The sequence below is a fragment of the Crassostrea angulata genome, chromosome 9, assembly GCF_025612915.1.
Source record: "Crassostrea angulata isolate pt1a10 chromosome 9, ASM2561291v2, whole genome shotgun sequence".
Classification (NCBI taxonomy): domain Eukaryota; kingdom Metazoa; phylum Mollusca; class Bivalvia; order Ostreida; family Ostreidae; genus Magallana; species Magallana angulata.
The window spans coordinates 19,947,564-19,973,569 of record NC_069119.1 but is presented as its reverse complement, the minus strand read 5'-3'; the positions used below and the strand labels follow the sequence as shown (position 1 = coordinate 19,973,569).

Sequence of the window (26,006 nt, the reverse complement as noted above, 5' to 3'; positions counted from 1 at the left end):
AACAAAATCATTTGCATCAAGTTTTACCTTGCCTTTTAGGATTTTTAGGATTTTAGCAACCAGGCCCAAAAGTCAGCAACTAAAAACGTGACATGAAATGTAAGTGTATAAAACATATTTTATTTATAAATTTATAGAAGTATTTTAATCAGAAAGAAAAATTATTTTCAGTTTACTAAGTGTATTAAGCTTTATTATCTCGTAGATCTGGTCTCACTATCTTAAACATTTAACGTCATCAAATTTGAGGACATGATATCAAACTTTTGTACTTTCTGGAAAAAAATGATATACAGTTTTATATTAATGATAAGTTTAAATTTATTTTCTTTCTTTAATATATGTATGCGATGTAGAATTTTGATAGCGCGTATATTCAATCAGTAGACAAAATGTCTGTCATTATCAGGTCTGTAAGTTGTTGTCTTTACTCTATTCAAGACACGTTCAACAAGATCATTATGGTATCATTTGCTTCAAGAAACAAAGAAACTTTTGCATTGATTATTTTCAATGATCGTCATAACGTACAGAGAGAGAGAGAGAGAGAGAGAGAGAGAGAGAGAGAGAGAGAGAGAGAGAGAGATTACTGACGTGTAATTCACTGATATGAAATATTTTTAAACCTTAAATTCCATAAAATGAACCCTATGTCATGCACAATGTGATTGAATCAAACTATCCAAACAAGCAGAAAAACGCACTTCACAATAAAGTATGTTGCAGTGTTTGATAATATGATTGTACAACTGTACTTCATTTGTAAAGTCTCTTTTGCCTTTTTATATTTTATTTTATTTTAAAACTATTGGTATAAAGATTTTAACAAATGACTATCAGTTGGTAGACTATTATCGGTTTTTTCGGCACAAATATTATTTTACACCAAACATATTATAACATAAAGTAAATGAACCTGCGTTTGCAGAAAATTACATTGAATGCGTAATTTTTCCTCAGTTAAAACGTACAATGTAAATGATTTTTGATCGCAGATAACAGTTGACATCACACGTATGTATACCTCTAGGCCTACTGTTCTATCCACGTCGATTGTCTTATGAGAACATCTAGTTGTTTGTGTACATATCAACAGTCACTTCTATTTAATATTTGTCTTTTGTCCGGTTAAATATGCAGAAAAATCGTGAAACTAGCAAATAAAACAAATATAATACATATATAAATATTATATTTGTACTAATCGCCCGATATGACATTTTGCATATGATCGCGGCAAGGCGTGAATGTCAGACTGTATTAGATTGGTAACTTTATTTATTGTAATGATAAATAAAGTATCAGCTGAATAATTAGAAATATTTTCTTCACTTGAATATTGACGATGTAGCCTGTAAACTTATTTTGAAGATTTTTTTTATATACATTCTACACCAGCAACCTTTGGTTTGAAGTGGAGAGTCCGCTTTTGAATATCTAATCCAACAAAAAATCGTTAGGCCTAGCCTAATTGCTTTATGTTACACTTGTGGTCCTAGAGTCGTGACGTCAGATATAAACAAAACTGTAAGGTCAAATCAATTGAAACATTCGTTTATAATGGTCAATAGTGCTAGCTATAATGAATGGCACAGTACAGTTAATTATGAAAATAAAATAACAATATTTAATAACAAATTGAACATTATAATAAACAGTAAAACAACAACACCTACCTTTTCCCAAAAAACTACACTCTCTGGGTCAACTTTTTGCAAAACTCTATCTCTGAGAGTAGTATCTGGCATTTAATATATCCTGGATGCCTTTTTCACATTTTATGTTCCTGAACCATTTTGTAGCTATATAGGCATTTATGAGATTATGAGATCTGTTGGCAAATACAATCTGTATTGTTTCTTTTTGGACACGGGATTATATATGCACCTAACAATAACAACAACAAAAAAACAGAACTAAAATCCCACAAGGAACTTTACTTCACGTAACTTAGAATTATCTTTGTTGGCCTTGAACATTCCGATCAGATCACATGACTTTCATTGACTGGATGTCGACAAAGGAGACAATCGCTGTTAAATTCTTAAATTTTAGGTTTAGACGTGTATTTGTGACTTTATTAGGGAATAAGTAATCTTAGCAAATAGTTGGGAAAAAAAATCAAAATCAAAATATTGCCTGTTTTGATCACATTATCAGCTGCTTATAGTAAGAATTGACGTCACATATCGTAATATTTGCATATGCATTGTTCCTTCCCACTGTAAGTCCATAGGGAGGAACTGCAATTATTTTTCTATAATCGCAATTGCTCCGTCTGTATACTATGACGTCATAAAGGTGTGACGTCATATACTTTTCCATGAGGTTATAGATTTAAACCACTATACGATACATCATGTGTTTTTCTCCAACTCCATAAAATTGATGTATTTAAATATAAAACCTGTCTTATAATAACATTTTAAAAGATTTACTGTTATTACATACTGTTGAATCATTAGAATTCATGGTGGCTCAATTTTCGTGGTATTTGTGGGAAGCCCTCGCGCACGAATTTACATCCTCAACGAAAACTAATAATAAAAGGTTTGGTTTACCTACTGAAACTGAAAACTGACTCATCCACGAAATTAGATCCCCACGAACAAGCAAAAAACCAACAATCCACGAAAATGGCCCCCACGAAATTAAATGATTCCACAGTATCATTGATTCTGTTAACAAATCTATGTGAATTAAAATACATTACAGTCTGAATGTTTATGTTTGATGCAATAGCTAAATGTCAAGGTCTAGGCTAATACAGGGCATTTGCGAGTAGTAAAATGCAAATAGAAGTAATAAACAACGATTATTTAGTGAACATAGCGTTATGAATAGCAACTGCTCTGCTGGCATATTTTCCATGATGCGCTAGTAAAATTGTTCTTACTGAATAGGCAGCTTCGAACCAAATCTCGCGAGATACGCGAAGCATACGAAAGAGACACGACTGAAGGACCGTAACGAATTCAGGACCTCCGACGATACATGCGTTTGAAATGCTTCAAATGAATTTAGTGGGTTTTTTCTTAATAGATACGGATGCTTTGTGTTAAAGAAATGATACGTCTTGTGTTGTGTTAACAAATATAAATATTATGCGATGGAAAACTGCTACTTTGTTGGCGAAGGCTTTTAATAGAGATGACAGTATGGCGAATCGATATATTGCTTTTTAATCATTTTCAAAAGCTAATAATCGTTTCCAGAAACACAAAGTATGAAGTATGAATGCGGGAAAAAACTTATATAAAATGAACAAAGTCGGAAAAACAAAGGAAAACAACGGTCAACAGTAAAAACAGTTTTTGGTAGACATACAGTGAAAAAAGAAATTATCACATGTCGTATATTCCTTACAGTAAATCTAGGTTATAGCAAAGTCGTAGGGACCAATGGATTTACTTCGTTATATCCGTATTTCGTTATATCCGTATAATGAATTTGTAAAAATATCTAAAGCATATTCACTATATGCATGTTTCCTTTCACCAGACTATAATTTTTGCTAACTGAGGCTTAAAATAAAAATACATTACTTGGATACCTTTAATAATCGGAATTTAAAATGATAATGAGGATTGGGGGGGTTATGGGCCTATAGAGTCCCTAGACCGAGACATGCGACGGAAACCTTGCAGAGATTTTATACAATGAAAAATCATATTTTTCATTTCATCGCCAGCCAAGGGTTTTCGATCCACTTCGCTTCCATTTGGGAAGAAAGTGGACCGAAAACCGTTGGCTAGCGAAAATGTGAAAAATGAACAAGGGTAATGAAAGTAATTTATCTTTAAGTTGAATCTGATTCCTGCTAATTAAGATCGAGCTGTTGCATAAGATGTATCCTTACATGACAAGAATGAAATATATTTAATAACATGATCAAGGGGGAGGGGTATAAGTTCGGCAAATTGTGTTGGGATAGGAATTGAAGGAAAGATTTAATGTCCTTATCGTATGTAGGTTGGGTATTGGTGGAGATGGACTGTTTATCAGTCTCTCTACTTCGGGTTTAAGATGTTGTAAAACTCCGAGGGTACAAGACAACGGTATTGATCTGCATGGAAGATTTAGGTAAATGAACCAAGTGAAGTCACAGGAATCAGATCATATCATATACAAACCGATGCTGATTTACTCATTAACGAAGTACATATGAATAATTTTTGGCCAATCATCAAAGCAATGAATGTAACTTACGTAGTACCATTATTAAGCATCGTCATGGCTATGCTATTAGAGGGTACATGTATTTAACATTTTTATTTTAATGTGAACATTAAAAACCTTTAACTAGATACAAGCCATTACTAAATTTTGAGTTACGGATGCATGTTGGATCGCTGAATTATCTGAATGCTATATCAGTGACTCAATCTTTGAAATGTCTTGAAGTAAAATCTAAAAGGCGAAAGACTCTTTAGTTAGAAGAAAAATCTTCTTCGTACTTAATTTTACAATGTAATTTGAAAAGAAATAATAAAGATATCAGTAACAAAATATATCTAATTGTTTGTTGATGTGATTAATTGAACTAATATGAAAGGAAAACATCAGTATATGCAAAATTGTGTGTTAAAATGATTTTAAAACCAAATGACACGCAATACGTATCAGATGTTTTTAAACCATTTTTAAAGAAAATAATTTTCCCCTCTAATTAAGATATGGTGTTTTGTCTCCATTTGAAGAACAAAAATGAATAAAAATATAACTGATTATTATCAATTGTTTTCCCTCGGACTGAAATGTCATTTTATGATTTTCTAGGCATTACACCTTTAAAATATACTAAAACAAATCCTTTTGTAAAGGTTTGGCAAATTTTAGAGTAGATTGACTGGACTATATGCGGTAAAAATACGTATCTAATTTTAGTCAAAACCGGAAGTAATCGTAAAAAGAAAACTAGGCATGTCAAACTATGATCACGGTAGACAGTATTTGGATAGATTTTGATCTGTGCAAGCTACATAGCAGCTTTTTGAGGCCAAAATCACAGAAAACCCCTCCTCAGTGGTTGTTGGAATTTGCATTTAAATATTTAAAAATAGAGAGGGGATATGTGGGAAAAAAATACGCTTATATATCGTTTATGTATTATATTATTATGTGAAGATTTAGAAATTGGGAGGGGAATGGGGAAAACAAATTAATTAACGGGAGAATTTAATCTCCTGCATGGGATATTGGAGATTTTAAATTTTAAGGCCGTTTTGCGGTGGTCTCTCTCGTATGCGGGAGGGTTAACAGGTATGCCTTTTTCTTTGCTTGTCAAGATTTTTGGTTGAGTTTGCTCCCCCACCCCTTCCACTTTCAAAAAAGATGCGACGAGCCGTTGATATTTTGAATAGTTAATAGGGAAAATATTCAATATTTCTTATCTAAAACTTTGCATGATTTTCATGTTCATGAGTATTTATTGCGTTTAACTCCGTTCTGCTGACTATAATACTGGCTTTTTATCTTATTTTAAGCTCAGCAATTTGTTCATTATAGGTATTAAGTGTAACTTTGTAATCAAGTCAGATTAGGTCGACTTGTTTATTTTATTTAGTTCTCTTTTCATTTTTATCCTGATTTTCATACGGTTGAAAAAGGGCGTGCATTCTATTGTTTGATTGACCTTTATCACTTTTCACCCATTCTTTAAAACTATGTTTCCATTTGATGGATACTATTACGGTTATTCGTGACTTCCTCAAGGTGGCTGTCCTGTACATCTATTTGAAATAATATATCGGCCACTTCTTTTTTTATATTTGATACTCAATGCTTTACATCTTAAATAAGAATATCCTCCATTTTATTTCCTTTGTTGTTTCCTTCGTACTAGTTATATTTAATTTGGAAAATAATTCTATGTTTTGGAAACAGGCATGAAAAGTGTCGCTTGTGGATGCGTCAGCAAATTGTCACGATTTCACAAAACAACGTTTGTCTTTTTTCCCCTCATGTGTGAATTCTCAACATTGCTTTTATTTCCTTGTTGAGATCCTCAATCTGCGTTCAATATATAATTGGGTTGATAGCTGAGTTCGAAACAGAAAAGCAAATAAGCATAACCATATCCAACTGAGATAACACTCCTTTGATTCCGAGTACAACTACAAGTATGATAGAAATCACCAACGTTATAAGAATGAGACTCACAACTTTCATTGACTTTATCATTCGTTTCCTCTTGCGAATATCTCGATCTGTGTTATCATCGATGCATGTCTTGTTGTGTAATCTATATATTTTCCATAAAGTGAGAAAATACAAAACGAATGTTGGAATGATTAACAGAGCTCGGATTGAACTTAACACGACTGCACTCGCAGAATCGCTTAAGTTCTTAGAAATAATAACACATCCTTGCATTCTTGAAGTCAAGGTAGACGCATTTAAAACGATGGTCACCATCCACGTGACACAGAACATAATGTATTTCCTATTCCCGTCCCAAAGGATATCGTTCAGTTTACTTTCTATGATCACTAGGTAACGATTCAAACTGATGTAAAAAGTCTGCACCAATGACATATGATAGGTTGCCCAAGTCAAAATAGTCACAACAGTGCAGAGTAAATGGATGTTTTTATCGTTTGAGTTGGTATTTGGCATGACCACATTACCAAACGTTAAGACGTTTAGTCCAAGCACGGAATCACAAACGGACAACGATATAACTAAATTGTAATGTATGTTGTCTCGGAGACTTTTATTTCGTATTGCTGCAATAACAACAATAAGGTTCTCTAGAGTAATCACAATTCCTACGATGGTTAGAATTATACGTTCTATTTCCTGCATTTTGGAGTTCACAACTCTAATAACAAGATAAGTCTTCTTCGTTAATGATGGATTGTTATCTACTTAGTTTTACGTTGATAAATCAGAAAGCTGAAACATTTAAAATGTATCTATAAAAAGGGGGGAAAATGGAGAAGTTAATACGTTATGGATTGCAGTTCACTCTAGATAGTTAAGCAAAGCAGAAGAAAAAGAACAAATATTTAGTTATCATTTAGATTAAAAACCAAACAGAAAAATAGAATACTCGTTTTATACTATTCGCCAATACTTTTTATAAAAGATAAATTCTCTTACTCACTTTTTGCTGCATAACTGTATCATGCATCAAGGGTATTATGATAAATTCTCAGTCTTCTGATTGTAAAGATATTTGTGATTTTTCTGATAAACAATAAAATCTTATTTCCCCTGTGTCCTCAAGATCGAATATCATTGGACACATTTTATTCTTTTTAATATATTAATCCTCAAGCGTAAAATCAAGACATCAAACACAAAAGTTTGATGTTAATACATAGCTATCTCTTTCTCTTTCATCTTTGGATTCATTAATTTTTAGTAGCCCTTATGTGAATCTGCTTCGATTTTTTAAATTATATATATGTTAACAACGTCTAAGATTAAAGAGCAATTCTTGTTCGTTATGTATTAAACTACATACGTTAAGGCAAGACATCAACCATCAATTTCAAGAACCCGTTAGTAGAATGTACATCGATTTTGTCTTATCTTTTAAACATGAAATTTTACACGATCTCTTCTAAACGAAATACTCGTGTATTGTTATAAAGTTATTTCAAATCGGAAAAAATAATCAAGAAAATTCTCCAATACCTCAAACTTCCAATTACTTAGTACTTGGAGCATCTCGTCTGAAGAAAAGAAATAGTCAAAACCCTTTCATCTTTGAATTTGTGTAGATTTCAAATTTTAAGGGAATCTTTCATAAGTTTATCATCTGAAAAACTGTGTTCCATAAACTGAAAAGTGAACCGTTTAACAATGGCTGAAATTAAAAAAAAAAACAATCGGAATTCGATGAAATTTAAAGAGACTGTATGGAACTAAGGAAAATAACTATTGATTATTTATTGCAATTTTCTCCGATTACTTCAATATAAGGAAAACAGTTGCAAATTTGCACACTTACAGTGAATAACATGTATTTTATTATAGTTCCTTTGCAGATAATTTATTTAACAGAGAATAAAGATACAACGAGAAAATAAAACATTTTTTTAATTTCACAAAACTTGTGGCATATAATTAGATTTTATCTATGAATTTCTATTTCTAAGATAATGTATAACTTTATAACTTATGCATATTTTGAAGAAAAAAATGCAGATACTAAATTTGTGTTCGATAATTAAGCAATAGGGAGTTAATTAAATATTACAAGTGTGTTGACACTTCAAACACCCCGACAGGTATTCAATTTAACCCCCAAAACAGAAATAACAACCAATTGCAAACAACGTCATAAATTTTAAAATTTCAAAATGTTGTTTCCTTCATAAATAATGAATATGGTAAAACATTATATGACTGTACTAAAAGCATAAATAAGCATTCCAGATTAAACCATTTATAACTTACCCCATTTCTCTGTTTATATGGGCTGATGGGGACTGCAAGGTTAAAATGTGAGATATGTAGACAAGCCGAGCACTACAGGGACTCATTTTTTGATATAACTATGCAAACATAATTTACAGTATGGACTCTAAAGATGTTGAACCGGGTCATCCTAACAAATAGTTGCTACTTTAAGGTGGAATAACACATCATCACAAACTGGCTGACCGCTGATCGAAACGAAATTTCGTTTTATTAAAAGGAGTTTATTGAATGAAACATTAACTTAGTACATAGCCTAGTGGATAAACTGTCGGACTTGCGATCCGTACATCCCGAGTTCGAATCAAGCAGGGCCTTTTGTTGTTACCTACTGGAAGAATTATTTTAGATATTCATTTTTTATCCCCAAACTGCAAATTTTTCGCTTATTTGACATTTGTACAGTTTATTTATCATTATATCTTTCATTATCAAAAACATTTCCTGTTAATTTGAATGACTTTTCCCAGGTTTGATATTCCACCTTAACAGGATACCGAATTTTTTTAAATGCTAATTTAGAGAGATCGTAAGAAAACGCCAAGGAAATGCATCATCCTAACGTGCTTTATATATGGGGAAATACTTGATCGGCCGATATTTATTTCAATTTGTATGAACAGCATTCAGCATAATGAAATACAGCAATAGCTTACAACGTGTGTAATACTGTTTAATTTATCTGGCTCTAAGATTCCTCTCATGAATGTCCGACAAGAACAATATAGCGTTTTCGGGGACTCTTTTTTGTGATGCTGTAAATAAAACTCGATAACCGGCTGAGTACATACTTTCAGATATCCGCTAGATACACTAATGGCATTATGAAATATTCTGCACTTTTTCAGATGAAAGAAACATCAACTACAGAGGTCAATGCATTATTCACAAACCGAAAAAGCATAAAACAAAAACAAAAAAAAACCCAAACAAACAAACAATAGAGGAAAATAAACGCACCAAAATCCAACACAACGTTGGTAGGAATAATTATATGTTGGCCACGAGTTTTAGTTGTGTAAAAATCGTCAGGTTTGATACCTGTGTGGTGTTACACGTATCTGTTAATGAGTCGTGTTCATCCTCAAATTGCAACAACAGAAATAGTTATAGAGGCAAATGATTTTATTAACCAGCATTGACAACAGGAGTTGATAAAACTGGCGTTCAAAACAAATCGTTCTAAATATGACATTGTAGTATTTAAAGGAGCATGGTCACGATTTTGGTCAAAAATTATTTTTTCGATTTTAATGTTCACAATGCTTTAGTAAGGCATTCTTAATAGACAACCAAAATTTGAGTGTCATTTAATGACTTATAAGCGAGTTACAGAGCTTACAATTCTTCGCTATGTAAACAAAGCGTTTGTTTACATTTCGAATGTTTAAGTGAAAATTCCAGTTTTAGATCTAAAATAAATATGATAATCGTTAGGAACTGTTTTTTATGCTTTAAATGAATAATAAGATAGACAAACCAGCTTTAAAAATATTTTGTACTGGTATATTGAACCTATGTCTACAAAAACAGGGCACGAGCCTTGTTTACACGACGAAGAATTCTGAGCCCTATATCTTTCTAAAAACTCTACAACTGGCACCCAAATATAATTTGATCATTAGAAATGCATTCCTAAAGCATTGCAAATAATAAAAACAGAAAAATAAAATTGGACCAAAATCGTGACCATGCCCATTTAACAACGGTTCAAACATTGATACATATGTTCTTACTCTGAGTTTACTAATGAATAACAACTCATCTAAAAATTGAAACATTCTGTCTGCCAAGCGTTCACCTTGAACGATGTCAATTTTCGACCTTTTATGAATAAATAAGAAAGAAAAATAAAACTCCAATAATTTTAAAACATAGATATAAACGTGGTAGTCTTGCCATCTTATCATTAAATATCATAATGAAATGAGAGATTATTAAAGTTTTCGATATCTTAATACTGAAATATATTAAAATGTTATGTTCCGATTCTAAACATTGTTTTTATTTCTTTTTTCATATCATCTATCTGTGTACAGTATATAATCGGGTTCAGACCGGAGTTTAATACAGAAAAGCAGACAAGAACAAATATATCCAATCGAGATGTGACTCCTTTTAATCCAATTACTATGGCAGGTATCATTGCGATCATAAACGTGATAAGAATCAGACTGACGACTTTCATCGATTTAACCATTCGTTTTCTCATCCGATTTATTTTTCTTCTATTGTTATCAATGTGTTCAAGATTACAGTCTGTCTTCTGGTGTAACTTATATATCTTCCATAATGTGAGAAAGTAAAAGACGAACGTCAGACAGAGGGTAAGGGCTTGGAAAGAACCGAACATTACCGCATACACTGTGTTGCCTAGGATAGAGTCCATATCACAACCTCGCATAATAGAAGTCAAGATGGATGTATTCAAAATAAAGATGGCAATCCCCGTTACACAGAAGGTTATGTATTTTCTTTTTCCATTCCATAGAATGTCATTGAGCTTGCTTTCGGTGATCACTAGGTAACGATTCAGACTGATGAAAAATGTCTGCACTAATGACGTTAGATAGATCCAGGCCGTCACGCAAAAGTAAACAGCACACACTTTATATAGGTTCTCGTCATTAGAGTCATAATTTGGCACTATCATAGTTCCATACAAAATAATGGTAAGTCCCAGGAGAAAATCATAGACTGACAATGAGACTACAAGGCTGCAATGCGTGTTCTCTCGGATACATTTCTTTCGAAAAGCTGCCAAAACAACTACGAGGTTCTCCAGAGTAACCAGAACTCCAAAGATGGTTAAAATTATCTGTTGTATCATTTTTGCATGACACATTCAATTAACTATATTATGTTTTCTATTGTTGCTATGAAATCTTTTCTTTTCAGCAAAAATCAAATTGATGTAGAATGCTTTCAAATAACCTAAATTAGAAGAATAAGAATATTACACAAATTGTAGATATATCAACAAATTGTTTTCACCGAAACAACTACAAAAAGCCAGAAAGTAAAATATATTTTGAGGTTAAATACTTGAACTGTATTTATTATTTGCTTTTGTTAATCAAATTTTCTTTAATTACCAAATAAAGCAAATGAAATCAGTAATTTAAAAAAATAACAACAATCTGCATAAGTGAATCTTTGTATAATATTTTTCAAAAAGAAATTTGTTATCCCAGTGTAATAGTAAGCGGAGTTGTAACAATTTATCTGATATTTACGCGACTGTATTAAGTTTGTTATTGAGATCAATGCGTTTAAATCTGCAAAAATGTCTAAGATGAAAAAAAGTATAATTATCAAAGAAAAAGTAATGAAATATGATTTCTGATCAAATCTGCATTAAAACATTTGTCTATGAACACTAAACCAATATGACGAAAAAAACTTACACTACATTATGTTTGTTTTACCAAGAAATGGCCAACTTTTAAAAAAATCATAGGTTTTCTCTGTGTTTAGATCTGATAGGCTAAAAGAATAGAGCTTAAAGTAAATCTTCTGATCTCCTTTGATGACATACGTTTTTTGTAAAACGTTTTATTTTTTTTTAAATTTGTTCTAAATAGTGTTATGTGTCTTATTTAAATAATACCACACAGTAGTTATTAAATTATAGTTAAGTTTGAAATACTTTTGAAAATTAATTATTCCTAAATTTCAAATATTTTGATATATGCCAAGGAGATGCTAAGGGGAAATAATTCTTTCTGATTTTTCTCTCAATTGTACATTTGTCAACGATTAAGAGGGTTCGATGGTCGTGATAATTTTTAGACTGCATTGATCTCCTTTAAACGGAGAGCTCCATAAAAGAAATATGGGGAAACACCGGAATTTAAAAGGTAATTTATATTGATTTTTTTTATTTCAAGTTATAGTTAATAGCTTAAAAAATTATACCTAATCTTTTTAGGAATATCTGGAGGTAAATTTGTTCGCCATTCAGTTTTCTTGAATTTAACAAACGTTTGTTATTTTAGCTTTCTGACAAATTTGACAATAAAATTAATCTTGATAATTTCTGCTTGCTTTGATTTTACGTTTAAGCAAAAAAGAACGAATTTCTTTTGCAAAAAAATGTGTTTATCTAACATCTTAAAAACTGTGATGACATGTACATTTTTAAATTATTGATGAAATGTACAAATGTAGGTCTTTTAATTTATATCAGTTCTGTTTTTCAACTTTTATCAGGGAATTTTACAAGTTTTGAGTTACTTTAAGGAATTTTATTTAAAATACTATGTTTTCGGAACACCTGAATTTTGTAGGACAAACAGATATAGACACACTAAAGGAATTAACTAAAATAGACGAAAATAAAGGGAAAAGGACTATGTTTGGTATGGTCAAATATCTGCCCCCAATTTTAATCAATGTTTAAATAGTATCATATAGATATCAAATCTTCATTAATCCATACACAGAGAATGCAATTCACTTTAGTATCTATTTTAGTCATCATTGCTTATTCGCTGTTTATCTATGACGCCTCTTAAATGAGCTAATTCCTGCAATTTTGCAAAAAGATGAAAATATTGCATTTTTTTTTATTTTGCATTCGGAATTATAGAGCGCAGGTCTGCTCAAGTACGTATTTAATATATGTTTTTTGTTTATGTATAAGAATACACATCATACTAAAAAATGGTACTTTAGCGTGCCTGCGCTCAATATTTCCCAGTCGAAAAACCATCGAAACACACCAATATGTTGCAACAAACATCAATTTATCAAAACAACACAATTTTCATGACGTCATTTCTACATTATGAAGTCACTGTGGTGATAACATTTTACAGACCTATTTTTCAATCTGATTTCGACTTTCACCTTATTTTTAAAGCTCTTTATAAAAATTGTGGATGCAAAAATGCATAATACCGCATATATAGAGGATACACCTAATATGTAATAGTATAGTAGTAGGTAGAAAACCGACGGTAAAGTTTGCTGAATTGTGTAAAATATCAAATCTGATGTCCCTTTAACTTACAATTTATGATGAAAAAAAAATCGTACTAGCAACCATGATGCATGCAAGGGTTCTCAATATAGTATACAGTCCTTTACTACATTTAATATATTATATTCAGATACCAATATTGCACCCACCTCTTATTTTCAAACAGAATATCACTGGACTGTGTGCTTTGCCTTTCCATGGAGGCTCCAAACAACATGATTGCAATGTAACATAGAATTATCTGATAGTTATCTTTTACATGTGCTTCATTAAAATTCTATCAATATAAATTCATCACGCACAATAGATTAATCAGTTTCAACTTGACTTCTGAAAATAAATGCAAACCTCTTTTGTTTCCGGAACAAATAGCTAGTGTAATATACGGGTCAAGTCAGTCCATTCTAGCGTTCGGGAACACTATGCCACCTTGCCAGTGGAAGGGCCAAGGGGGATCTTTGGGGACGAAGATCATTTCAGGAGGGTGGATTGTGGCGGTCAGACAAATTCGAATACCAGCCCAAGATAGTTCAGTTGGTAGAGCAGCTGACTAGAGATTCACAGGACCCGGGTTTAAATCCCGGTATGGTCAGTCATTATTTCTCCCATCCCGTTACACCTGGTATGTAAACGAAAAAAATATTATCAACTCTATATGTTGGTTATTGTAAGAAAAAAAAGAAAAATACGCAAATATATGTAAATAGAGAATAGTGTTTTCTTTTCTAAAACGCTGATGTCGATCTTGGCTGCTTTTGTGAATATGAGTAACTGCTATGTATTTTGGGGGTTTTTTTTTTAGGAGGCGGTTAACTAGAAAAGTACTTCAAAGCTCTACAATGAAAAACATAGTCTTACTTGAGTATCATACTTTGTATTAGGTTATAAGAAAATATATTAGGTCGAGTCTTTTATTGGCGTGTTTTGTCATTTATAACCTCCGTGTTGCAGCCCTTTTTTTTTGGTCTACCTTGTATATTTTCTTATTTTACTTACAGCGTAAAGGATGGTCGTCAGACTAAGAGAGTCAGGGCTTGAACTGAACCAAACATAACAGAATATACTGCGTTGAAAAGTATACAATGTCATGTAGAAATTATATTACAGCCATGAAGTACAAAAGACAAAGCGAATGAATTCAAAATAAAGAGAACTACCCGAATTAGACAAAAGACAATGCATTTCCTTTTTTCATGCCAAATAAGATCATTTAGCTTGTTTCCATTGATAACTAGGAAACGATTTAAGCTGATGAAAAAGTTTTGCATCAAAGTCATGTGATAGGTTGCAGAGTTAATGTAAAAGTAAACAGCACATACTTGTAAATGTCTTCGTTATTTGAGTCGTTATTCGGCACAACCACATTTCCATACATGATGACGTCGATTCTTAGCATTTACAGACTGGAAGTGAAATAACAAGAATGTAGTAGGTGTTTTTTTCTCGGATGTATTTAATTCGAATGGCCGCCTAGAAAACAACAGAGTCCTCCAGGGTAACCAAAAACTCCCAGAATGGTTAAACTGCTCTGTTTTATCAGTTTCATGTTGGAACCTCCACTGTTCTATACATGTACTTTGATGTTCCGGTTTCTCTCCACGTTTTTAATTGTTGTCAGAACAAATTATACAGTAATTATTTTAAGATTAAATAACGTTTTGAAAAATGTTCCATTACCTTATACCATTCCTCGTCGCATTGATAACATAGCAGACACATATGCATTATTTGTAACGCTACAAAAAGGCAGCAAATGTGCATTATTTCATCCTGTTTTATTTTTTGATTGCCTTCAATTTCAAAAGAATTATTCATGTTGATTTGACAGATCAAATATTCACAGCAATAATTGTGTAAAGAAACCTGTTTCCTTTCAGCTTCCGGGATTTGTCTTAATCTTCAAACTCAATCTGATTAATTTTTTAGTTCATTGAATATCCCCACCAGCTTCTTCCGTTGCAGCATTAAATAAAAATCAATTTTCAATTACTTTATCCATGCTTTACCATAGGCCATTCGCTGTTTAAAACACCTTTGCGTACCTATTTCAATTCATTCAAATATGGGCAAATATTTTGATCTCAAATTACTGACAAAATTGAATACCTTAAGATGTCAAGAACAACTAATAAACCTAAAATTAATGGAACTGAGTCAACAGCATCTACGTGGTCTACCTTAAAATATTTTAGATGATGTTTCTGGCTCTAAACAATTATCTAGTAAAGAAATAATTCCATATATTTTAGATTTAATCATTGAATATTAATATAAATTGATATTGATATTAATTAACTTAAATAACTGATAAATGAAATTATAAAGTTGACAATGATAATAGTATTTTAATATGCTTTCATATTGCAAAAGTAATTTGCTATAAAATAAGTCTAGTAAGCATGCGTGTACCGTAATTATGTATTTGTGCATTGAGTAGTGTTACTCTTTTCTTTTCAAATGTTTGAGTTTCTCGCGTATTACTTTAAAGATATTTTTTGGCTTTTTTTTTTAATTTGACTCAGCAATAATTGTTTTAGTTAATACCTTGAAAACATATCAATGAAGATTAACTTGAGCATGCAGATTGGGATACAATCCAAAAGCCAAATGGATTTTTTTTTCTCTCAGACATCACGCTGATTTTATTTATGAAATTATTCTCTATTCATCGTGTCTTTTACAAAATATATTGAAATTAGTGGTGGATAACAAAACAAAACGGATATATATTTCTTTGCCAAGTTTCTGTGGTCGAGACATTTTGAAAGGAGTGGATCATCATATGCTGATGATTAAACTTTGTTAAGGTACGATATATCCTCAAAGGTTAAACCCCTTTAACATTTTGAAATAAACCATTGCTTTTAATTAATTACTAAATATACTCGCAACTCAAATAACAAAAAATTTATTGACGAATTTGATTCAAATATTGTTTCGGTTTAATCTTTTTTTTATGATAAAATAAAAAACTGAAAATATTTTTATAAAGGTGGGTGATTCATGGAAACCACATCATTGAGTCTCGAAATCACAATATTTGAAATTAAAATGGAAATTGTAGTTATAGAACAAATTATCTTAACCATCTTGGGAATTGTGATCGTTTTGGAGAACCTTGTAGTTGTCTTAGCATCCATTCGGAATAAAAGCCTCCGAGAGAACACACATTATAATCTGGTCATCTCCTTATCGGTTTGTGATTTCATTGTTGGACTCAACCTTCTATTGTATGGAAATTTGATCGCGCCTAACGACAACTCCAGTAATAATAAGATTTACACAGTGTGTGGAGTTTACTATCGTATAAGTTCTGCAACTTATCAATTGTCTTTATTGCAGACATTTTGTATTAGTTTGAATCGCTACTTGGTCATCACTGAAAGCAAGTTGCATCATCTTCTTTGGAATGGGAGAAGGAAATACGTCCTATTCTTTGTTATGTGGATGATGACTTTTATTCTGAATTCCTCCATTTTGACATTTGTTATTCAAGGATGCGATATGAACTCAATATTTGGCAATACCGTATATGCAGCTATGTACGGTTCATTTCAAGCCCTAACTCTCAGTCTGACGTTCGTCCTGTACTTTCTCACTCTGTGCAAGATATACAAAATACAAATCAAGACGACCTCCAACCTTGAACATGCCGATGAAAACGAACGACAGAATATTCGGACGAGGAAGCGAATGGTGAAATCCATGAAGGTAGTGAGTCTCATTCTGATAACGTTCATGATTTCAGTTCTTCCTGCTGTCGTGCTTGCATTGAAGGGCGTGTCGTCTCGCTTGGATATGTGTATACTTGTCGGATTTTCTGCTTTCCACTCCGCCATTAACCCAGCGATTTACTGTAGCCAGATCAAGGATTTGAACAAAGAAATACGAGAAATGTTCAGAATACGAACGTGAAAATTTAGATAACAAAATTCATCTTTTGTGCGTGTTGCTCCTAGCTATATGAAAGTATTAGCATTCATTGATCGAATTTCTACGATGGTACATCTACCATTTAGACGACTGAAAAGTCAGTAAAGGTGACTGAATTGCATATCCATATATTTTTTTTTCACAGTAAATAAGGGTGGTTTGCTTAATGTAATCCTATGCACCGATTTCCATTATTATGTTATGATAAACTATATTTCCAATTTCTTGAATAGAAATGTTTAGGCAATTTTGCAATTTTTTTTCAGAAATGATATGCATGTTTTTAAAAAGTCGAAATGGATATAAAAATAGTCAATTACAACTTTTGAACATACTCAAAATTTACCAAAGTAACATTCTTTATACTTTAACCTACCAACCCATATTTATCTGTATAATTTGAACATTAAATATATGTGTTATATATATATATATATATATATATATATATATATATATATATATATATATATATATATATATATATATATATATATAATCCCAAATGAGTGAAAGGTGATATATATATATATATATATATATATATATATATATATATATATATATATATATATATATATATATATATATATATATATATATATATATAGTATTAAACAATACCAAATTTTGCTATTTTTCCATATTTTGTCGTTTAAGGATTTGTCAATCTATACACTGCCAATTTAAAGAGAATTGGCTTTTACAGAGATCTAGAATTGATGATATTTAACTGAAATATACGCCGCCGTTTGCCGAACATTGGTATTTGTACGCAAGATAGACAGATGGCACTAAAATTCAAAAAAAAGATTTATCGAAGTATAAACAAATTATTAATAAGAAACAAAAAACAGAACACCCATCTATTGTGACGTATATTTTATAACATAATATAAACAAATCATTGACACTGATCAGAAAACAAATACAATGAAACTTAAGACCACAGATTAACAAAAAGGTCTACAGTTCTTATATTGTCTGTACACAGTTATAGAGAGGATACTGTACAGGAATGGGGCAGGCTTGGTCAATTAACACACAACTCAGTAAGTATGTGTATACATGCATATTGATCTACAGTTTCTAAGCAATTTAATGGTTAACTTATCCCCTGGAATAAAGACACTAGTGAAACCTGTCTTAAATAGATATATTCCACACAAATTGTTAAAAAATTTCACTTAAAAGCGCAAAGATATGATTAAAAAAAAAACTAAATAATTATGAAGAACTGGCAACGAAAATATTCCCATATATCTTTTTTAAGAATGGTTTCACTGTATAATCCATTTGTGTTAAATATTAACTGAAAAGATACGAAGAGACACTGTAGTGATAGAGGCAATGAAAACAGATCAAAGTCTTTATTTCTTCTATGATCTCAAATAAAATCTGTAAAACATTCATTTTTCTTCCTAGTATATCCATAAGAGCTGGAGATCTTGCAAGATCATATGAAAAATGGCTGGTTTAAATGTATCAATATACGTGCAAGATGAAACATAATGAAAAGTCAATTTAGGTCTTCATATTGTAACAGAGTTTGATGCTATTGGTTTCGAAAATAAAAAAAATTATGAGATAGCAGCTAACACATATCACTTCTACCTGTACATATATTGCACACGTCTTCTGAATATAAAAACAAAGCATCACAACGTCTACAAACAAAACTTTTAAAACGTCAAAATTAAAGGCCAATATAAGATTTGGGCTGTAATGAGTTTAGCTGAACTGAGTAAAAAGGCTACATTCAGAAATTCAGGAATGTTTTTAAAATATGACCAATATTTTTTCTAATATAACATTTAAAAGAACTGAGATGCATACATATACTAGCAGTGGAATATTGGTACCAAACGATCTGCAAACAAAGCCCACAATTAAAAAATATTCGGTTATTCTGTGTTGATTTCTGTCAACTAAATAATATTATCAAGGAGTCAACAGCTGTTTTTAAACATTCTTTTTAAAGATTATTATCATGAGGATAAAACAAACTCTTACACGGATATACATATCATACTGTTAGTAAGAATTCTGAATCCTATAGATGATATTTATCCACCACAAAGACCTAGACCTAACAAACCACCTCCTACCATGTTTTTCCAAACTTCAGATCCAGGTGCGACAATCATATTGTGATTTGACAGTTTGTTCTAGAGTCTCTGATTATCTTTGTTCCGATTAATAGTAGACTAAACATGCCTGGTGACTAGACTTCAACACTTAATAAATGTATGGCAATGCTTCTTCCTTCTCCAAAATCCTCAAATGATAAAAATGGTGCAATTTACATCACAGAATTACATAACAATAAAAAGGGATGGGAACTTGGAATGCCTTTTTTGGAAACATTGGAATGGTTTACAATCGAGTTGCTGCGAGAAATAAGGTTTTAGAACCCTCCTCCCCCCAAATATTGAAAGACCTAATGTTAATCAAAACTGGTATATGTAATTTTTACTAGTGTAAAAATCCCACATGCAATTTTCTTAGGATGTCCTGAAAATATTCTGTATAAACCTTTAATAATTTCATACATTGTGTACATTAAAATAAAAAAAAAATATTACAGAATAAATTGGAAAAATTCATACAATTTCATTAAGCATCTGAAAATGTGACAACCGGTTAAGAAAAGTATATTTTACTAGTTAAAATTATTCATTTGGACTAAAAATGTCAACAACCTAATTAACACAACCTAAATCACATTTTGGGATTCAGTACAAGAAATTACTTAAATCAATAAATATAACAATAATAATAAAATTCCCTAAAAACAACCGTTTTGAACAGCCATTATTAAAACTTAAAAAAAAAAGATGTTAAAATTATTGATTAAATTTGCTTAAAAATAAGTCAAGCAGTGAATGGTATAAAATGGAGTAGTTAGTGTTTTCATGCACAAGAGTTTTTTCATAACAATACCAATGTGCTTTAAAACAAAATTAATTTAAAACCCATACTAACATCAAATTTAAACAAAGTGGCTTGGATACATACACAATACATATAATATCACAAAAAGCACTTCTAACCACTTATACATCAAGTCTTTGATAAGCCTCTAGCTTAAACAACAATTAAAACCAAGCACAGTAAACAAAACACATTTTGCTGTTAAAACAAATCAAACATTTATTTTTACTCATTTGTTGGATCTGACATGTCCATCATGGACTGAAATTGAATTGAAAGCAATTGCCTGTTCCTGCAGCATATTTCTGATATGCCAACATCTAGTCAGATGTTAGTTCATTTCACAGTAGATATGAAATAATGATGGAAAAACTGTAAAGCCAGACAAAATGGGGTTGAAACATTAATAATGAATTGCTACAATAGCTAACTAAAGCTTTACAAAAATGAATTCAAAAATGGAATGCTAAAAGGCCTGAAATACCATAAGATGATCTTCAAAATGCCCTGTGTGAGTCAAACTAATAGCATGGTGTTAATGTACAAATGTATAGTACAAGATTTCCAACCTCCTAAAACAAAAACCTATGGAGATTATAAATATTAAAACATGATTAAGGTGCAAAATTGGAATATGCTCATAGCATTTTTTAAAAATATTTCTTCCAAGATTAAATGTTTACAAAAGACATATACACTGAACCAGAATTAATATTTGTTCATGCAAAATATAAAAATATCTTGTTTTTTCGTAAAAAAAGAGAAAAAAAATTACAATCATTTTTAAGTACAGAGACAAATCTGCACTGGAATATCTGGTTATTAAATCCCATTTCTGATCGAGTCCAGTCTTTAAATCACATTTTTATACAAAAAAAAAAAATAACAACAGTGGAACGATAAAATCCACTGCTCCCTATATATCTGTGATTATACTGATCTTCTTTTCCACTTTGGGAGGTTTCTCGGGGGCAGTCACGATCCACGGTGAGAGTTCGTCACTTCCGTTCAATGCAGACCTGCTGTGGGAGGAGTCCGACTTATTCCTGGGGGTACCCCTACTGTTGACCTTGGGAATGGGTAGACTAGTTGAAGATGATTTCGTTTTGGATCCTTTTGAGCCACCTGTATTGGTATCCTAGAACAGAGAATCCCAAGATCCAACAATTACCACTGCACTCATATTGAGTTCAATTTTAAGTCAAAGGATATTTTCTTCAACTAAAAAATACATACCAATTATTATTACTTTTATTTGAGTTTGTGTTTTGTACATTTACTTTTGAAAACATCTGTTTTCAATTTGTTACCATCAGATAGTACTGTTACCTGAGTAAATCTGAGTTTTCCTTTCTGGTTAAAAAGATATTTTAAACTCTGACAATCTCCGTACCAAGTCTTAATACATTAAAAAAAAAATTGTGTTGGTCAGGAGGTTTTTTTGATCTTTTGTTAAATGAAACACTATGCCTAACATTTTGTAAACAAAATTCAAAGAATTTTACCAATATAAATGGATTGCTGTGGCATGCCATTAGTAATACATACATGTAACACTTAGTACTGGGATATATATGTACTGTGATTTTCAACCATACCATGATAAATCAAAATGAGTAAACTATTGCTTGATAGTTGTTGAATTCCCTTTACACTATGCTTCTATATATTTCCACTGCATTTTGCTAAATATACCATACATGTTTTAATATTTGTCCCATTTAAAGAATATTGTTAGTTGAATATATAAACTCTGGATCACAATATATACATATATATATATAAAATTGTTCCTAGAAGTAAAATTCTGAAGAGAAGAAAATTCACTGTAGAAAACCCATGACCAGTCACACATAAGCTTACTGACATGACCAACTTGTTGATGTTTTTGCTGTACTATATACAGGGAAATATTTGCCTCCATTTTATTTTCGCCCCTTTCGCCCTCATTGTCAGCAGGTGAGTTTAAGACTGTTGGAATTCCAATGTCTCATATATTATCTCTCTTTAAACACAACTGTGCAAAACTGGGCGAATACAAAAAAAACAGGCGAAACTGTTTGCAAGTGTAGAAGGCGAAAATAACATGGTGCTAAAAATAACCCTGTATACAGTCTCACAATAATCGAGCCCTAGCTTATCTGACTTTCTTCACAGTTTAATGAGTCTGGTCCCACCATCACCATTATTCCTGAAGTCAATACTCAGCCTCAAGTCTGAGTTTTTACCTCAAATTCATGCACTTTTCTTTTAAGGATTTGAGTTGAGGACTGAGTTGAGGGATTTAAAAATTTTGGTGATGGCGGGCCCAGGTCCCATCAATCCTCTGGGTCAATAAAACAGGAGTTTAACATAGATAAGGAATGTTCCTTTGCCCGGTGACGATTTTCATTTGTGTCAGTGTGAAACCGAAAAAGAAACTGAAGAACTCAACTAAGGTCAGTAAGCTTATCTGAAACTGGCTTGGGTCTCAAAAACAGCATACTAGGAAAACCAACACTTTTCTAACATAATAGCAAAAAAAAAGTTCAATATATATTCGATTAAAGCATTAAATAAAGGATTTTTATATTTGACCCTTTTTTCTCTTTTTACCTCCTCAAATCAGCAGTATACCAAATAAATAAATGCACAATTGATTTAGGACTTTATCTAGATACATATATTTTTACATCTTATCCTCAAATCAGTCAATTGCTGATGAAAAACATTTTGTGATACTTTACCATGATTTAAAAAATATCAGTTATCAAAATAAGATGTCTACATCCCTAAAATCCAATAGAAAGTTAATTATTCTCACAGAAAAAAGATCATGTACACACACACACACACACAGAGTTAAAGAACATGCATTCATTTAACAAATCAATTCCACCACAGAGAAAAAAAAATGAATCTCAAAGCTTGCACAAACACAAAATGCACAATAAAGGGACAAATTTAGTGTGTTTGAAATATATCTTCATGCTCTCAAAAATATAGAGATATATGAATTCTATAATTTTGAACACATTCACTGCACATCTAAAAGGTTAAAAAAATCTACACACCCCATAGCATACCCTATATGGTACAAACTAAATTCTACTCAACTACTTGGCAACTACGCCTTCTGACAATCTGACGGTTACTGTTGACTGTACTTGTACGGATGGTAATGCTTTTCTTCTCTGCAAGGAGCTTATCAACAGTTCAGGGAAAATATAAAGATTTTAAGACTACTATTTTATAACACCACAAAAAAAACAACCTTGTATTATCTTACGTTTCAGTTGTCATCTTTTCACATACAGAGGTTTGTGGGTTTGTTATTTTTTTTGAGGGTTTTTTTGTTTTATGCCAAATTTGTAAAAATTGGATCCAACCAAATAAAATTCACTTTATCTTATGTTTGTATGGTCAAAATCTCCTTGGTTTTTTAACTAATAAAATGTTTCTAGTTTCGAAATACATTACCAGACGAGTAAAAATGAATGAATAATAAATGTAAAGCGACTAGTTGTTTCTAGAGAAAGAAAAGCATCTTGTAGTGTTTCTCTCACTACCACCCTCTAGTACAGGCAGAGCCAGCAGTAACTAATTCAGACCAACATTCAAATACAGAGAGTGAGAAAATACACGGACTTACAACAGAGGAAGTGGTAGCATGGTGGTGCTGGTGGTGGTCCTTTTTGGAGGGCAGTGGGATGCCTGACCCCGTGGTGGCTCCACTGGACACTGGCAGGGCTGAGGTGGACTTAAGGACAGGGAGAGCCGAGGAGGTGGGGGAGGGAATGCTGGATCCACCCCCCTGGAGGACAGAGGCAGATTGGGTAGTGGGTTTTCTACTGGAGGGGGTAGGGATACTGCTGCCTGGGCGAGGAATGCTGGAGGGTTTTGCTACTTCAGTGTTGGACAATTTGCTATGGGGGTCCTGATTTTTGGAGTTCTTATCAACTGCTTCTTTTTCTACATTGTCCACCTTATTCGGAAGTGGGGGTGGGGAAGCAGTTCTGGAATGTATTTCAGGTTCTGTTGCTTTTTGCTTCCCAAATGAATGACTGTTCAATGAGCCAGTTTCCCCATCTGGTGATCTTAGGAATGGATTGGTAGAGCGAGCTACCTTGGTTTCATCTCGAGTAGAGTGAAAGGGGTTGGGGATCTTAGATTTCGGCCTGGGTGCGGGCTTGGGTCTTTCTGCAGTGCCAGTATTGGAGAAATTCTCCTGCACTTCATCGTTACTTTTCTCTGTCACCTCATCATCTGCGTCAGGAATGGAGTCTGCATTGGGAGTCATTCGAGGGATGACCTTAGGCGGAGGAATGCGACTGGCAGGTGCAGCGGTGTTGAAGCGAGGGATTTTAGAAGCAGTGGCAGGGGGTGATTTGGGCAGTGACTGGGGATGAGACAAGTCCTCTGTTGGCTGTGATATGGGCGAGGTTTGCTCATTCTCTACTGGTGAGGCACAGCTTGACCCTTCAGAGCTCTGTGTTGCAAAAAGAAGCAAAGATACTAACAGCTGAGTAAGTCCAAATTTAATTCCCAGGTCACATGCTTACAGCCTAGACCTATGTTGTGCAATTTCAACCTTCTTATAATGATTAAACAATCAAGAGTTAAACTGCTAGTGGTTTTCAAAAGGAGTTTATAAAGTGTTTAATGCCTTAAAAAGGTAAAATTTCAATGGACTTTTCCTGCGTACTAGGTAATCTACTTATGACTTGACAGGTCATCTCTTTACAGAAAGAATTTTGTCTACAGTATTTTACTAAAAACAAAATGAATATATTAGTCTTAACTATCATACTAGATAAAAGTTTGTTAGAATTATTTTTTTTTTTGCAATCTACATGCACACAAACTACTGTAACATTAAATTAAGAGATTAGTCTGAGCATTTAGAGTATGTATCTCATTTAGATTACTTCTACATGTGTGGTCACATATTGAATGGCATAACATAGAGTTCCTTTTTTTCATTATTTTTAAATTCTTTCTTTCCATCAAAGAGATGTACAATGAACTTAAAAGATATGTATGCCTTATGAGATATGTTTACTAAACTTCACAATTTAATGGGGTTTGAGCAATATTTTGTAATTTGATGGGGTTTGAGCAATATTTTGTAATTTAATAGGGTTTGAGCATTATATTTTGAATTTTAATGGGGTTTGAGCAATATTTTGTAATTTGATGGATATTTACTGATACAGTATTGTTCATCATACTTCATACCATAGATGCAATATCAAATAAATTTCAGAGTTTAGTATAATTGTACAGACTATCAAAGCAGTTCTATGCTGATAAGTAGAATTTACTCATTTTTTTCTCTGACTCTAAATAAACATATTGAACAGTTTATATTTATTATCTGTTTTCAAAAAAAGATTTCCATTAGTTACACACTTGTTCTAACATGCATCTATATTTAAAATAAATCTGAATGAAGTCTAAATTTGAAATTTTTATATAATAATTTCTCTGATTGTATAAGACTAATTTTTGTTCAACTGCAGTGTACATCTTTATATGTCTTTAAAAGAACTAAGGTTTTTAAGAGTCTATTCTTATTGTTAAAAATTATACCCAATCCATTCAAGCATGAGAATTTAAGCAAGGAACATGTAGAAAAACAAAAAAAGTCCTGCATAACCAGACCTGAAGCGCAACTAAAAGTCAAATCAACGTAAGAACATAGATCTCATGAAGGAAGAGTGACTTAGAGTGGTCAGCCAGGGGC

General features: G+C 32.1%; 1 protein-coding gene across 1 annotated transcript in view; it reads right to left on the bottom strand.

Moving 5' to 3' along the window:
* Positions 1 to 18,214: 18,214 nt before the first annotated feature.
* The window catches only part of LOC128162620 (uncharacterized), a 49,057-nt gene continuing 41,265 nt past the window's right edge, over positions 18,215 to 26,006 (bottom strand). Inside the window, 2 exon segments of the mRNA XM_052825862.1 lie at positions 18,215 to 21,419; positions 23,913 to 24,749. Of these exon segments, the coding sequence (XP_052681822.1) occupies positions 21,198 to 21,419; positions 23,913 to 24,749 (1,059 nt within the window). The 3' untranslated portion in view covers positions 18,215 to 21,197.